A 16121-nucleotide genomic window follows, 5' to 3' on the forward strand; every position below is an offset into this window, starting at 1 on the left:
TCGATCTAATTCTTAGCTATGAACAATGAAACCATGTTTACAAATTTTGTTACTTCCTTTTAAAAGCGCATTTCATTGGTAACAACGTTCACTTGGTTTGCAATCATTGGTGAAAATCTTTTGTATGACTGGTCTAGGCTACTAGACCTAGGAGAAATAAATTCATTTTCAAAAATGTAATATTTTTATATAATTAATAAATATTATGTAATAAAAATAAATATTAATGATTTTCACATCGAAATATTTCATCCTAATTTTTTTGTGCTGTAAAATCAACTAATGATAAAAAATATTTGTATATAGGGCATCCACAGATAGTAATGGTATGGGGATCTCAAAAACGGTAAGAGATTCAATAACGGCTAAATAGGAAAAAAGTTGCGCAATACAGAAACATTTTATGTGTCTTTTACGAAGTGATTTATATGTTTTCATGTTAGAGATATTTGAAATAATGCAAAGGTATATTGGAATTTTCGTTTTTATTTTTTTAACATTATTTTACAGTTATGTAAGAATTGTTGACCCTTTTATATTTCTTCATATTTTTCGTGCTCTACAAGATGCTATAACAGAATGTTACATTGCGAGAATAATAAGAACCATGTTAAAAGATAGACAAAAGTTTTCGATCGAGTCACAAGCGAAGTCAGCAATTTCGCAGCAATTCGGGTAGCGAAGTAGCATTACTTTCGAATTGTGTTATCGCACTTATCGAATTTTTAATTCGATCATTTTCCAGAAATGGCGTTTTTTTTGTATTTAAAAAGTCTAAATCATCACACGTAACTATGCTAAGGTTGCGGTGCGTAATAATATTACATAACAGTACGAAGGTTCACTACGTAGTATTGCCTGTAATTGCAGATTTCCTGCTATAATTAATTTTAACGTTACTTGCAATTTAATGTTAGAGGCGTAGAGATTTTTTTTTTGTAACGTCTTATTTTATATTTAAGAATGATTTTAACAATTTAATCATCATTATTGTTATCTTAGACACACTGTATACTAAACTAAGCTCTAGATGATGTGGGACTGCCAAAATACTACCTAATTTTGACTAGCTGTAACTTCGTTATTTCTTTGCAGATGTGGGATTTCAACTAATGCTGGACTGCGCCGTTTTTTGCTATGCGTTATTGCCGTCTGCTATTTTTTTACTATTTTATCTTTTTATATAGGGTGTGTATTTAAAGTTGTGGAACATTTAAAATTTTTAGCAACAATTTGGGAACTTGTGAGAATCTCTTAAATTGGTTTTCGATGTGGCTAAATTGTTGGTCTATACCTTCGGACATTTTAAGTTGTTTTTGTTATGTTCCTGTTGCTAGGGAAATATAGCTATTACGTGTGAAGGGGCATATGAGATTTAGATATGAAAATTTGTTTTTATTGAAAAATTTCAATAATTTCATTAAGCATTACAGATAAAACTGCGCCATTACTATAATTGGTGTAATTGTGAAAAAGTCAAGAACGTACAAGTTGGGGTTCAATAATTTCAAAAATTAAAATACCAGTTTCATTTTTTTCTCGTTCCCTTCTTTTTCTGTTTTTGTTTAGAAAGCTAGTTTTCATTTTACATATAATTTATTCACCTTCAATAGAAAGAAAACGTTCCATTGATATGGAAACATTTTTAAGAATTTTATGTAACATTCAGTGCAGATGTGCTAATATGACGAATGCTAAAATGACGAACATTTAATATTATTTAATTTAAATAACATTTAAAACTTTCTGATAGTGTCGAAGAGCAGAAATGGGTATCAGTGATAATTTCTTTATTTATCAATTCTGCATTTAATTTTGTAAACATTTTATTTCTGAATTTTTATTTAGAAGGTCCTGAAAATGTTGTCAAAAAAATAAAGTTTCTGACATTAGATTGTATTTTAAATCGAAAAAAATATATCAGTACAGGTTTATTGATTTTCTAATTAAAAGCGCAAAAGTAAGGTCTTGGTATTAGCTTTGTGAAAATAGTGTACCCAATGGAAAAAAATTCTAGTATCTCTTATATTTCCTAAATTTTTGGACACATCTGAAATATTTGAATGCACACTGCATACTGAGACAAAAGAGCTTTTTGCCTTTGATTGAAAATCCAACGTCTACAAAAAAATCTTGAGTGAAGCTCAAGTAAAATTAGGTAATATTTTCGCTGTTCCATTTCTTCTAATATTTAGATTATAAGGTTTAAATGGGGAGTTATAGATCTTTTGTACATGTTTAGATCAGACGATGCAATTGAATTGCAAGATTTGTCGTCCAAAGCCCACAACGCATCTGGGTTGCAGTCTGTACATGCAAACAGAACGAATACAAGGCCTAGTACAGAGAGTTTGGAGTCTGAACAACTTGAAGGCGCTGTAGGAGAAACTAGAAACATTTCTAGTACTATCGGTATGTAAAATGCCGAGTAATTGAAAAAAAATGTCAATATGTTTGCAATTACAGATTTGAAGGCAGATGTTCACAGAAAGGATTCTACTGGTAGTAGTGATTCCAGTGAGGTTAGAAAGGTTGAGAATAATGCAGTCAGTTATTCCCCCGTTGCTCATACTAGGGAGAAAAAGCTGCAGAAGTCGAAACAAGAAAAAATGCAAAATGAAGTAATGTCTGCTTCAAACGAGTTCGATGGGAACGAAGTCAAAAATTTTGGTCGATTGGAACAACAAGGTATTTCAACACAAAATTGACATTATAGTTTTACAGTGTTCCAAATTCTGTTTTAACTAATGATTTTTTTGTGTTTAAATAATGTAAAACGTTTGATATAATGCGGGAGTTCAATGAAGGTTAGCGAAGCAAAGGTACAAGTTTTGAAAAATGCGATGAAAAGCGAACTAGTTTTTACATTTTTATTTTTACTAGTTTTACATCTCTTGTCTTACATACATAATTTAACAACTGTTAGCAATACAAAAAATGTTATGTGGTTTCGGAATATAGCAATCGGATACATCTTTAAACGTCAAGGTAGGGATATCTACTTCATTAATGCTGTGTATGTATAATTGTTTTAGAGACGGTTCAAAATTATGTTTATGTTAAAAAAAATAAGTAAGACTGAGATGACATATCATTTCGAAATTTAACAATTGACAAACAATATAAATTTCAATTAACTCTTATAATATTTATTCATATTCTAAACGACGAATTACTACTCTATGTAGATAAGGAACATACGGAAGTGATTTTTTGTTTTGCAATACTCAAGTGTACAAATAACGGATGAACTTTTATTAGTCTAGGACCAATCTAGAATACTGACTCCTAAAATATTAAAATTTTGCAAATAAGAGCCTTTTCGATTACAACTCAACTGCCATAACAAATCCAACTTAAAATGTAATAATTTCTTTAACTGTCATAGGACAGCAGATTGAGAATAAAAGAGAAGTTCAGAAGTAAATTTAAAATATACATGGCTTTTTAAAAAAAAAGCAAACGAAAATCTTTTTGCAGACTTGCGAGTCTAAAAATTTATATAGACATACCATCTCTTCTAAACAAATCTTCATAATTTTGATGAGAAAGTTTGTTGACTCCCGAAATGTACAGTAGTCCAATCAAAGCTTTTATTTCCGTAAGGTCAATGATCTTATTGGATCTGTCCTTTTTAGTATCATACTCTTTTAACGAAATAAATTTATTGATGTAATATACAATTTTCTTCAAAATACTGTTGGTGAAAAAGTTTCTCGAAGTGGAAGAGGTTTTATTTCTTTCTGGATGAATCCCTTTGGTTCTGACCGCTGGTAAACGATATTGCATGACTTGGTTTTTATGTTCGCTTTCTTTATATATTTTCTCCAATGGGTTCCATCTTTGACAACAAAACAAGCAATTCGCCGCTTTCTTGGGACATATCTGTTGAGAATATTAGGTTCTTCTGAATCGCTATCACTACACACACTGTTTCGAAGCACTGCCTTCTCGTTCTTCCATAGTCTTCAGTAAAACTTTCATCATCATCATCATCTGGTTCTATTTCGGACCCACTGGAAATCGTTTCAAATAATCGTAAATATCTAGTTTGTTTCTCCTCGTAACTCATTTTATATTATAAGATATTTGTATTTCTAAAATAATTTAGTTCAGGTTAAAAAACTAAAAAATATTTGCACCACATTACCTCGCAATTACTCACACCATCGGCAATGTCCGTCTCTCAGATTTACGATAACTTAAAAAAAAAGACATCTGTTCATTACGGCGCTTCTGACTAATAACTGGTGATAAGGGGGAAGCACTCTTAGACGGTCGTATAAAAAATTTTACACGTTCGAGAATATCGCAAAATATTTAAGCCGTTGGTCTGAGAGACGGAAGGTTAATATAGTAACCGTTTATGAAATAAATTGACAAATAAAAATTCCGGTTATTTTCCTATCTGAGCGGAATTTACCAATACCAGATGTGAAACAAGCATTTCATTGAGCTCCAAATTACTCAAATTTAATGTAACTAGTCTCGTAACTCTTTCTATAACCAAGATTCTTCCATGTTTAAACTATAAGTTTCACCATGTAAGTAGTACTCTGAACTAATCTAAATGGTGAGCATTGAACTTGGAACACATTTTATTTCTATAATTTACTTTAGGTAGGTATATGTATATTTTAAAGTAATTTCCTTTGTTGTTTATCTAGGAACCGCAGATTCTCAAGAGAAAGACAGTGGATTAATATTAGATCTAAAACCATCACTTGCTAGTGTAGATTCTGATCAAGGATCCATGTCGGTCATACATTTAGAGAAAGGAGGCCGTAGACACTCAAATTTTACAAACAGTAGTTTGAATTATCTTCCTATAGCAGTGCAAGCTGAAATAAAACCTACGTGTAGTGTAGAATTAGGTTACATAGACAAAAATCCGAATCAAATCCTGAATTTCGAAGGATTCTATTTAAAACCTACAGATAAAGATGGAAGGAGGTTTAGGTCAGCAGCCTTGGAAACGTGTTGCCCTCCTCCTACGATATCTGCCAACACAAACAGCCTTGAAATTATTGGATGCAAAAATAACAAGAATCCTTTGCCTCCGCCTAGTAGTAGTTTAACGAGAAACCAGCATTTAAATTTGTGTCGATACTATGGTAAGTGAAATATTTTGTGTATATTTTCTTTAGATTCAAATTGGTACGTGTTTTTTATCTGGTGCCTATATTATGTACACATATGCACACAAATGTGAATTTTCTAATAGTATTTGTAAATATTTTCTTGTAAAATTGTTTCAAGTCACTTTTTTATGTAGATTTGACTGATTTGAGGTTAATTTTATAAAAAAATAATGTTTTCAGAGTCATTTAAAGAAAGTATAAATTTTTAAATGGGATACCTTATATATTATTGGTCAGGTCAATAGCTTTCTTTTTATTGTACGTATGTACATCTTAAATATGATTGCAAAAAGGGATATGAGGCATTGCATGTATAGTATATTTTATTATTCATTTAAGGTTCCGAGATTGTATATCCAATAGCTGAACAATCCGATGAGCACCAAACTTCCCATGGTCCCGACACAGATATCGACTCTTTAGCTCAGGGATCAGAATCGGAATTTGATGACGCCACTCAAGGTATTTCCAACGTTCAAGATATTACTAGTAAATTAATAAATTAGTACCATTAATTCGAAACTCATGCAGGAAGTCCACTGCTCTATGTTAAATTCGAAAAAGTTAAAAAAGTGCCTTATTCAGTTTCCAAAAGTCGAAAGTCCGAAGAATCTTCACGGCGGGATGCCCGTACTAAGGATCGTGAAGATATTCCCGATTCTTTTGTACTCGAACCGTCTCTCGAGGATAAATCTGAATATATTTCAGATGTTGATTTGAGCGATAATAAATTAAGTGAATGTTCCAACTTGTCGTGTTCGAGTGACGATTTTCAGGTGAGTGTGATTCAGAGTAGTTCTTAAGAAATATTTACTTCAAAATCGTAGGAGAGCATGAAGATGAAGATGGCAGACTTGGCTCTTAATGATTCATGTGAGGTTCAGGGGGCAGTGGGCAATAGCACTAGTCTACAAACGTTGAAACATCATGAAAAAACAGGTTTAGAAGGTAATGATGCTACTGATTTTGCAAGTACATCAGATTTGCCTTGTCGCCATATCAATGGACCCAGCATAGTTAGGAAGAAGAACGTAAAAAAATATAGACGAAGGAAAAGCGACACTATAGCTCCTAGAAATGGCAATTTTTCATCTTTAGTACACTTGGATTTGGATTGGCTATTTGAAAGCGAAGACTCTGGTTTGGGAGGCAATCGTTTAACACATCGAAAAGGTAAATTACTGTTTTATCTTTCTACAGACCTAATTTGGGATGAAACTCTGATAGGCAGTGCATTACTCTGAGCTTCATCCCATGCGTGTCTGAATATACAGTATCGCCTCTTTTTGATGGATTTATGGAGTATTAGCCAAATGGTAATAGATAAATGAAATTTTATAGTATGATTGTTTTACGGCTAACTTAATTTGGATTCGATATAGAGGGTGTTTTTGAAAAATATTCCATTTCATCACAGCGCCGTATCTCTACTATCCTTAAAGGTACGAGAATAGTCCCAGAAAAATCCGACCTAACGTTTAAAGAAAAAAATTGAAAAATATTGCGTTACTTTTGAACATAATCTTCTTTTTTTAGATTGACACATTTTTTTCTAGTGATGTTCTATGGTTTCTGTACCCTGTTTATAGTAAAAAGCTTCGAACGTTTCAAAATATACATCAACCTTGAACCCCTCCTTTTCATTATTGTAAATCTCTTTCAACTAAGCCATTTTTTTAAATTTCGAAATAGAAAATAATCTGGAGGCTAAATCTGGTGAATAGGGTGAATGAGGAAAAAGTTCGAAATTGATTGATTTTGGTCATTACGATGACGAAAGTGGGGTCTGGTGCATTGTTTTGATGAAACAAGACTTTATTGTTCGCCAAATGCGGTCGCTTTTTCCTAATTTGTTCATTCAAATGCTGCAATAAATTTCTATATTATTCTCCTTTTATTGTTTTTCCCTTAGGAAGATAGCCAATAAAAATTATCCCACGTGCATTCCAAAAAACTAACGCCATCACCTTTCCTGCAGATAGAACAGTTATCGCTTTTTTTAGAATCGATTCTTCCCTTTGAGTCTATTATTTTGAATGTTCTTTCGTCTCAGGTGTGAAATGATGGACCCATATTTCATCTATGATTATGAATCTACGCAAAAAACTCGGCTTTATTATTGCGAAACTGCCAAACACTCCTTTAAAACGTCTTCACGGTGCTGTTTTTGTTCAATTATGCGTAATCGCGGCACCCAACTTGCGCACAGCTTTCTCATGTTCAATTTGTTCGGTCAAAATGCGATATATAGTATTTTTTGAAATGTCTATCATGTCTGCTAACTCGCGCAATTTTAACCGATAGTCTCCTAGTATAGTTTTGTGGATTTTCATGATAATTTTTGGAGTAGTTACCTCATTGGGTTGACCACTGGAGAGTTCATCTTGGCAGCTCGTACGACCGCATTTAAACTCTGCCACTCAATATTTTACAGTTGTTAACGAAGGACCAGACTCTCTCAGAGTACAATCTAACTCCGTTTTGATGTTGGTAGACTAAGACTTTATAAATGGAAGTATTGAATTACGTATCGATAATCAATTTTCTCCATGTTCACAAAATCTCTAAAAGCTTTCAGTAAAAAACAGCTCCAAAACAAGCATAAATCAACGTAGCACCCTCAAACTTTAGACATAAGCTTTTTAAGGTTAGATCTTTGTAATGTCGGGAAGGGTATTTTTGGGACTATCCTCGTAGTATCATTTTATTTTATTTAGATTTGGAGAAAATGGGACAACTCACCCTAAATCCCCTCTCAATGTTTTATATCTATTGCTAATGAATTTTTTTTTTTATTTCAATACCATTAAAATTTGTGTACTATTTTCTTTTAATTACGTACTAAAAATCTACCCGAATTGTTCGCACCACCTAAGAAACGTCCTGTATAATTAAATTTTTTCTAAACAATTTTCAATAATCTATTTTTAAGTAGATGATGCCTATCCAATTTACAGTAGTTGTTTGATGTTGTCATCTTGTTGAACATTAAATTTCACACGACGTAACCAGCAATTGGAATAACTTTCAAGACCGGCCTGTATCTTCTAATTATCGTCACAGCTGCTTCAACACGTTTACAAAGATTTTTCTTTTATGATGATTTTATTGATGTACACAGTGACAGTTTGAAAACTTCCCACCCCTATGATCTCGTAACGGCATAGATTTTTTTATTGCTAGAATATGCCACTTTTGTTACCCAGGAGGAACAATTTTTATATAGAATTCATTGTGCCTCTTAACTCATTACCGCCGTCACCGTCGAGCCACCTTCTCCACTATTTTCAGTAAGTAGTAATAAAAAGAGTTAAGTGATACATCATTTTAAAGGGCTTTTCATTCTCTACATTTTGGTACCTCACTTGTTACACTTAACTGTTGCGTTATCAAGTTAGGCATCTTTAAGCATTCTAAATTCTTTTTTCCGATTAGTGTTTTGCTAGCGTTGAAACTAAGGTTTTTTTTATTGATACATATCATTTGAATAAAAAATTGTTGTAATAAATCAATTTATTAACCTATTGGTTTATTATTTATCGACACGACCATTAAAAGGAAAAATACATTAATCACTGAAGCAGATGTTTGTGGAAAAAATTTGGTTATTATTATTAAGTCGGGCATAGTTTCGCAAAACTCGACATTTCAATCAAAATCGTCGTCATAAATTTCCTGTAGAATTTGAATTTTGTAGCGATGAAATTTTCTAGATGTTTCTTTTTGAGGATCGAGAAAATTTATTAGATTGATAAACATTTGTTTCAGTGATTAATGTATTTTTCCTTTTAATGGCCGTCTCGACAAATAATAAGTCAATAGGTTAATAATTGATTTATTACAACAATTTCTTATTCATACGACATGTGTCAATAAAAAAAATCTTAGTTTCAACGCTATCAAAGCTCTAATAGGAAAATGAATTTATAATGATCAAAGACTCCTAACTTGAAGTAACAATCAAATGTAACAAATGAGGTACCCAAATGTAGAGAATGACAGATGGTTGAAAAAGGCGCAGTGAATTCTACAAAAAAAATTTTCCCACTCAATAACAAAATCGACGTGATCCGGTGATCTTTAAAAAATCTATTTTATTTTGACATAATAGAAGTTTTCTAATTGACACCTCGTATAAACATCAAGCAGTATCAGATCGGGTGGTCAAGGCGGCCATGCAATAAGACTATCACGACTAATTCATTGATTTCCAAAATCAGCATTTAAATGTTCTTTAAATTAAAGATTAAAATAGATGGGTACATTAAGTTATACAAACCATATTGGTCGACGTACATCTAAAGGAATATTTTCTAAGCGTTCTTGCAAAGTATTATGCAAAAAAAATTGTATCCATTTAATCAGTTTGGTAGCACAAAAGGGCCAATAAGTTGTGTGTTCATTAGTTTGGCGCAAAGTTTGATTGAAAATCTATGCTTAAAATGGTTACGACAAACAGAAAATGGATTATTGACTAACCAAGTATAAGTATTATGTTAATTGTTTATGCCACTGCCAGTAAACATTGCTTCATCTGTAGATAATATAAAATTTGAAAAGTTTGGAAGATCATCGTGCTTTCTTAGAAACCATCTCATTAAAATTTCAAACGTATCTGCTTAGGTGGAGAGGAGAAGGGGGTCTTCAAATTGCATAGAAAGCGCTTTTTATGGATAGAAAGGGTACAATTAATTCTCACGAAGTATCCTCCAGATAATCGCATTGGAGATATTCATTTGGCGGGATATTGTTCGAGTACTCGAGGAAGGGCCTTCCTCAGCAAGGTTTAGCATTTCTTCTGCATTTCGTACAGAGTGTTCCACGTAAGATGGTCTACAGCTTTATCTCAAAAACCGTAAGGTTTAGAAAAAATAGTTTAATATAAAAGTTATTTCGTTTTTCATAAATTTTTATTTTCGATGTTGCTGGGCGATCCAGAAAACCGTGACGTCACAAAAAATATATTTTAAATAGACTACCCTATATTTTGTTATGGATACTAGTTCTGCTTGTAACTATAAGTTTTTTTTTATTATAAAATATGAAACAAATTTAGCAGTTTTTGAGTTTATATATATATATATGTATATATTATACAGGGTGTCCAAGATAGAAATGGCCACTATGGGGATCTTCGAAACGGTAAGAGGTACAGATTTGGTTAAATGGGAGAAAAGTTGTGTAATCAAGGACCTAAAAAAATGGCGTTTAAAAATTCCCCAAATATTGTTTTGTTTTTGAGATATTTCGGAAAAATTGGTTTTTCCGATTTTACATATTATTTTTTTCTGGCGGTAATATTAGACCTAGACCAAAACTGATGGCACTTCTCTACAGCAACTTTTAATGCGCTTTATTTCAGGTATTATCAGGTTTTCTTAATCCGACGTTTCGTCATTGCGAAACCATCATCAACTTCATTTTTTTAAATGCGGCCCGAATGTTCTGATATCAGATCCTGAAAGTCCTTTTTATTCTAAATTCAACGATGTATGACACTTTGCAGTTTAATTGCGTTTTAGTCTTTTTTTTTGGCCCTAAACAAAAAAAATTATTGCACACCTGTACATAGTTTTTTAATTTTAAAAAATAAATAATTAACTATATCAATTAACAGTTTATGTCATTTAGGTGTTTAATGATAATCTTTATTAATAATCATTGAATATCTTTCAATGAAATTTCCAGAGAAGATGATTAGCACACATTCGAAAACCTTAGTTAACACTTGAAAGTGCATTAATTGGTAGTGCTAATGAATACATAAAAATGTATACATTCCATTTAAAATAAGGAAAATATACTAAATCATAAGTGGGCAAGATGTAATCAATGTTTTGCTCACCCTGTATATCAAATTATAAAAGAACTATTTTCAATTTGAAGAATAGTTTGTTGTTAAAACGTACCAGTTAAAAAACGGTAATTAAGTAGCTTATTTCACTCAGAAAAAAATGTTTTCTTGGCTCTTGCATTTCTATATTTCGTTATGTTTCCCAAGGAGTATTTATTTTAAACCTATTGAGTGTTATACAAGCTCCTGCTATTGTCTTCTTCTAATTTCAAATATCTAAAAAAATATAGGGTATTCCATTTAAAAAAACGTAAGTTGTATCTTTTTTGGCGTACTGTATAAATGAGAATATTTTTAAAATGTATCCTATGAGATCCTACATATAAATGTAAAAACAATTTTTAATCAAAACCATTAATAAAGTCGCAATCGTCCGAGCTCCAGGGTGTACCATTAAAAAAAGTCGAGTTTAAAGTACTTGAAATGTGATTTTTTTTCCACATCGAGTATAAGGTTTCTCGAAAATTAAAAATATACTCTCGTAGAACGATATTTTATTTTTAACTGGACAAGTTTTCAAACGATTCAATTAATACACTGTGAATTTATTGAAAATTTTAAAAAGCTTATTTTTTTAGTCTTTGCATTAAATTGAATTAACTTAAACATTGCTAAAAATATTTCATATTTTGTAGTAACAAAAATACGTACAATTACAAGGAGAATTAGTATCCGTAACAAAATATAGGGTATTCTGTTTAAAAAATGTATTTTTGTGACGCCACGGTTTTCTGGATCACGCTGTAACTTCGAAAATATTCAAATATAAAAATTCATAAAAACTGAATAACTTTTATACACACATCGCAAATGTCTAGGAATATTACTTTGTAACGTATTTTTTTAAAGTTAAAAATAATAAATTGTGCCTCTTAATATGAAATAAAATAATTTCAAGCCAAAGAAGGGTTTTAAGAAATAATGGTCATTTTGAGAACCGCCAGCAACTGTGTTTGAATGCTTACGTGAAGCATGGAGAACTATCCCTCAAGATTTATAGGATAATTTAATTTTAAGTATGCTCAGCAGGTGTCAGTCAGTAATAAATGCCAGAAGGGCATACACGAAATATTCATTTTAATTTCTTAAGTTTTTTTTATAATGTTTGAAAAGAATACTGCTTGAATTATTTTTATATGAAAGAAACTTATCTTCTGTTTCATCCTGTTTTTCTTTGGGACACTAATCAATTTAAGTTTTCTTATTGTAAGTAATAAAAAAATAAACATCTTTATTAATGTATTAAAAAAATTCAGTTCCATAATTGTTAATTATTTATTTTTTTGAACATATAAAATATTCCTAGACATTTGCAATGTATATATTAAACTATTTTTTCTAAACCTTATGGTTATTGAGGTAAGGTAGTAGATCATAGTACGTGGACCACCCTGTACAATAGAGGTCAGTTAGTGCCTCCCCATAAATTAACATGTCAGAGTATTGTGAATTAGTCCAACGAGCTATTGGTTTACACCTTCGTTAGTAATGTTAATAAAATTAAATTGCAAAATCAAAGCAATGTACTGAGTAACAACAGATGATATACCATGACAAATATAAAAAAAATATTTGTAGCAGTCAGGCTTACAACATTTGTTAAATAATTTGTGAACACATGAAGACAAAAAAAGTTGATAAAGTATTTAAAAATAATACCTCCCTTATTATGGAACTTTTATTATAGCGTTTTTGGTTTAGTCGATTTTTTTAGGTGGTTAATCACCCCCATAAAAATAAAATTACAATACCTCAAACACCTGGTATAATATTAAGCTATTGTTTCATTTTGAGCTAAAACTTTGAAATTTTGACGTAAAAATTGAGTGTAACACTTTTGGTACCAAAGTAACTAGCCGAGTTTCAGTATTGGATACTTTAACAGGCATATCAGAAATGACCGTTGACAGGAAAAATCTTCATAGGTGGATGTGATATATTGTTTCAGAGCCATTAAAAGTCGACAACGAATGGTCCAGTACTACAACAGTATCGTTAGAGCAGGACGTTAGTAAGGTTCTCCAAGAAACCGTACCGGCGGTACGTAGTTTAGGTGCAATTCCAAAACGTTTGTCCAGTTATCACAAGGAACATGAGAGAAAAACGCCTAAAAGCGAGTCGGAGAAGTGTAAAGCTTGTAGTAGGTATGAATTGGAAAACGCGTTCAATCTTTGTTTACACTTCACACATAAATGACTGTTTACAGATGCAAATCAGACCCCGAAAAGCAAAAATCTTTAAAGGAAAATAAAATTACTCAAACTAGTGTTGTTAAGGACAGTCCTGGATCGAGCTATGAAGATTTGGAGACAGGAGCTACATCGGTTTCTAAAAAAGATTCTGGTGCTTTACCAAAGAAAGGTAGGAGTTTAGTGTTTCAATATATGACAAGCTTTGTAAAATGTCCTCATTTTTAAAAGATGCTTTAAAACAATCTCAAATAAAGAGCGAAGAAGCTTCATCAAGCGGATCGAATAATGAATTGAGTACACTATTACCTCCGGCTCCTCCTTTGCTTTCAGCATTTCTTAATCCTAGAAGGGATTTGCTCACGGCCAGTTGGGTTTCTGGTAAGTGTTCTATTTCTATTTGCTAATGATTCGTTTTGTTTAATTTAAGTAGGAGGTATTAAAGTAAATAATAAATACGGATTTTCAGTTTTCAGTTAATTTTAAAATTGTATTTTAGGTTTTTTTTCAAAGATTTTAAAAAAATATTATGTAATGCGTCTCAAGTAATCATTTATGGTTAGGAAAAAGTTCAGGGTTGTATAGCAGCCGAGCGAGAGACCGGCCTCGAATCAATATCCTTTAAGAATGTAAAAAAATGAAGAGTATGAAAGAAATAAATGATCGTTTTTAATGTTGACAAATTGATAAAAAAAGGAACAATTCTATACAAAAAGATTACAACGCACTTTACACGTTTGCCCTGTACTTAAAAAGGTTTTCTTTCTATCACAACGGTAGAACGCGAAGGTAGATAGTGAGATGCTGTTAATATTGACAGAAACAATATTAATTTGATCCTTTTTCAGTAATAAAATGCATCCAATATACAGGGTTAGTTACGCAATCTGTATATTAGGAAATGTTTGACTTTCCACTATCGTAGTCCAATAGAATTTGGGTTCAGGCCTTAAAATTTAACGAGAAATCCGAAAATAACAAAAAAAACTAGGGAGTTCCATTTAAAATAACGAAGTTGGTAGCTACTTTCAGTACAAACGGAAATGCCGCCATTTTACTTAACCCCACGCCACTTTACTTACTTGGATTCAATATGGGCGATTTTAGCTTCAAACCAAATTTCATTGGTCTACGATATGTATCCTTTATAGCGTCATTTTCACAAGTGCAATAGGCACAAAATTTCAATACCTTTTTCCCTCGAATTCAGTGCAGCTACTAATCATGTAAATCATGATTTCATTTAAATGGTATCTGTTACTGTTCAGTTTCTTTTTATAAGTTCGACATTAACTTCTTGTTCAAGTTTAGGTAACCAAGCGTTATCCATACTTACTGAATAAAATGTCACACATCGGTTTTTATTAAGTAAAATATCTATATGTTCTTTGATTTTACGTTTCGTTGGTAGTGGATTCTGAGTAATCATGCAAACATCATGCCATTTAAATCTGTGACCATTATCAAAGGCGTGTTGGTATATATTTGATCCAGGAGTCAGTGTCAGATTTGAAATGTGCCACGTGAAAATTGGAACACACTAACGAAATGATCCTACAGGTTCGAGAAATTCAAAAATTAAACAATATAGAGGGAGTTCTATTTAAAATAAAAAATGGATTCATATGACACATATTTGGGCCACCCTATATATTATAAATTATGTCATGTTAGTTTAAGTTAGATTTTCCCAAATGCCACAAAATTATTTTATTATTAGTGCAGCACGTTTTCTTTTATATTTTGTATCTTTTGTTCCGGTTTCACATTCTAAGATCAAACTCTTTTGCGAATACATGTCACAATAACTGCCCTCTTATGTTATCTTTTTCGAAGTGTTTTATGAGCTCATTTTGTAATTGTGATATATCTAAAATCTCGAAATTGTAAAATATCTGTAAGAATGAAATTTTCAAAGATGCAGGTTTATAACTCTTTATTAGGTCAATGATACTTACAATTTGTTTTGTGTTAATTTTAAAAAGATTTAGAATTTTCAGATATTTTTATTCTGGCAAATCTAGTAAATTTGCTAGGGTTATAGAGACGTCAAATGTATGTGTTTCTTTAAGGTTGGTTTTAAATTGAGCGATAAAAACTATGCTGGTTTTTTTTCATATTGATTTTTTAAAATTATGGTTTTGGCAGGGAGTTTGAGCTTATCATGATTTTTAATTTAACAGTAGATATGTTCACTATAATTCAAATTTTGAGAAAAGATCAATAAAATGAGTGTGTAAGTTCAATTAATGTCGTTGTGATATTGAAGAAAAATCCATTTATTGAAAATTAGTTTACCCTAACATCCAATTTCTATAAATGAAAACAAGCTATTTATTTAAAATTCTTTTAACATACAATACGCCTCTAAATTGTCACTCTTCTTTTTCTTAACATTTTAACAAATTATTATTTCCTTAAAATTCAAAATCAGCATTAAATAAGACAAAAATCATTTGGCGTTTGTTTATTTTTCTAATTGTTGTTTACGACATCGGTAGGGCAAAAAGTTCAATTTTTTTAAATTGATGCATTGATCAAGTGATACTTCAAATTATGTATGTTTCAAAATTATATTTAATCGTGTAATGCAATTTAAAATCTATCCATTAGTTTTTGAGAAAAAAAATTATAAATAAAAAAAATAATCGTAAAAAACGCATTACAAATTTAGTTTCATAGTACTTAAACAATAAAAAACATGTATGTTAATAAAAATGAAAAAGTAATAAGATAATTAATATAATTTACAATAATATAATAATAATAAAATAAAAAAAGAAAAACCTTTCATTGAACAATCTTTTTGCTGCACGTTAGTTTCTACTAGCTTCAGTAAAAATAAACACAACTTCAACTTTTTCTTCTAACACAGACATAACTAACAAATTATTAGCACTTTTGAATATTACCTAACAATTTTATAAATAACCAAAT

General features: G+C 31.1%; 1 protein-coding gene across 5 annotated transcripts in view; it reads left to right on the forward strand.

The window, feature by feature from the left end:
• The window catches only part of pcx (pecanex), a 96732-nt gene that overhangs the window by 20357 nt on the left and 60254 nt on the right, over positions 1–16121 (forward strand). For all 5 annotated transcript variants that reach the window (XM_066403796.1, XM_066403797.1, XM_066403798.1 and 2 more), the window contains exons 3-11: positions 2243–2412; positions 2467–2688; positions 4668–5114; positions 5481–5603; positions 5673–5917; positions 5969–6314; positions 12944–13139; positions 13202–13356; positions 13416–13565. In XM_066403796.1, coding sequence (XP_066259893.1) covers positions 2243–2412; positions 2467–2688; positions 4668–5114; positions 5481–5603; positions 5673–5917; positions 5969–6314; positions 12944–13139; positions 13202–13356; positions 13416–13565 — 2054 coding nt within the window. The remainder of the gene's footprint in view (positions 1–2242; positions 2413–2466; positions 2689–4667; positions 5115–5480; positions 5604–5672; positions 5918–5968; positions 6315–12943; positions 13140–13201; positions 13357–13415; positions 13566–16121) is intronic.

This window comes from Euwallacea similis, chromosome 31 (assembly GCF_039881205.1).
Source record: "Euwallacea similis isolate ESF13 chromosome 31, ESF131.1, whole genome shotgun sequence".
Classification (NCBI taxonomy): Eukaryota; Metazoa; Arthropoda; class Insecta; order Coleoptera; family Curculionidae; genus Euwallacea; species Euwallacea similis.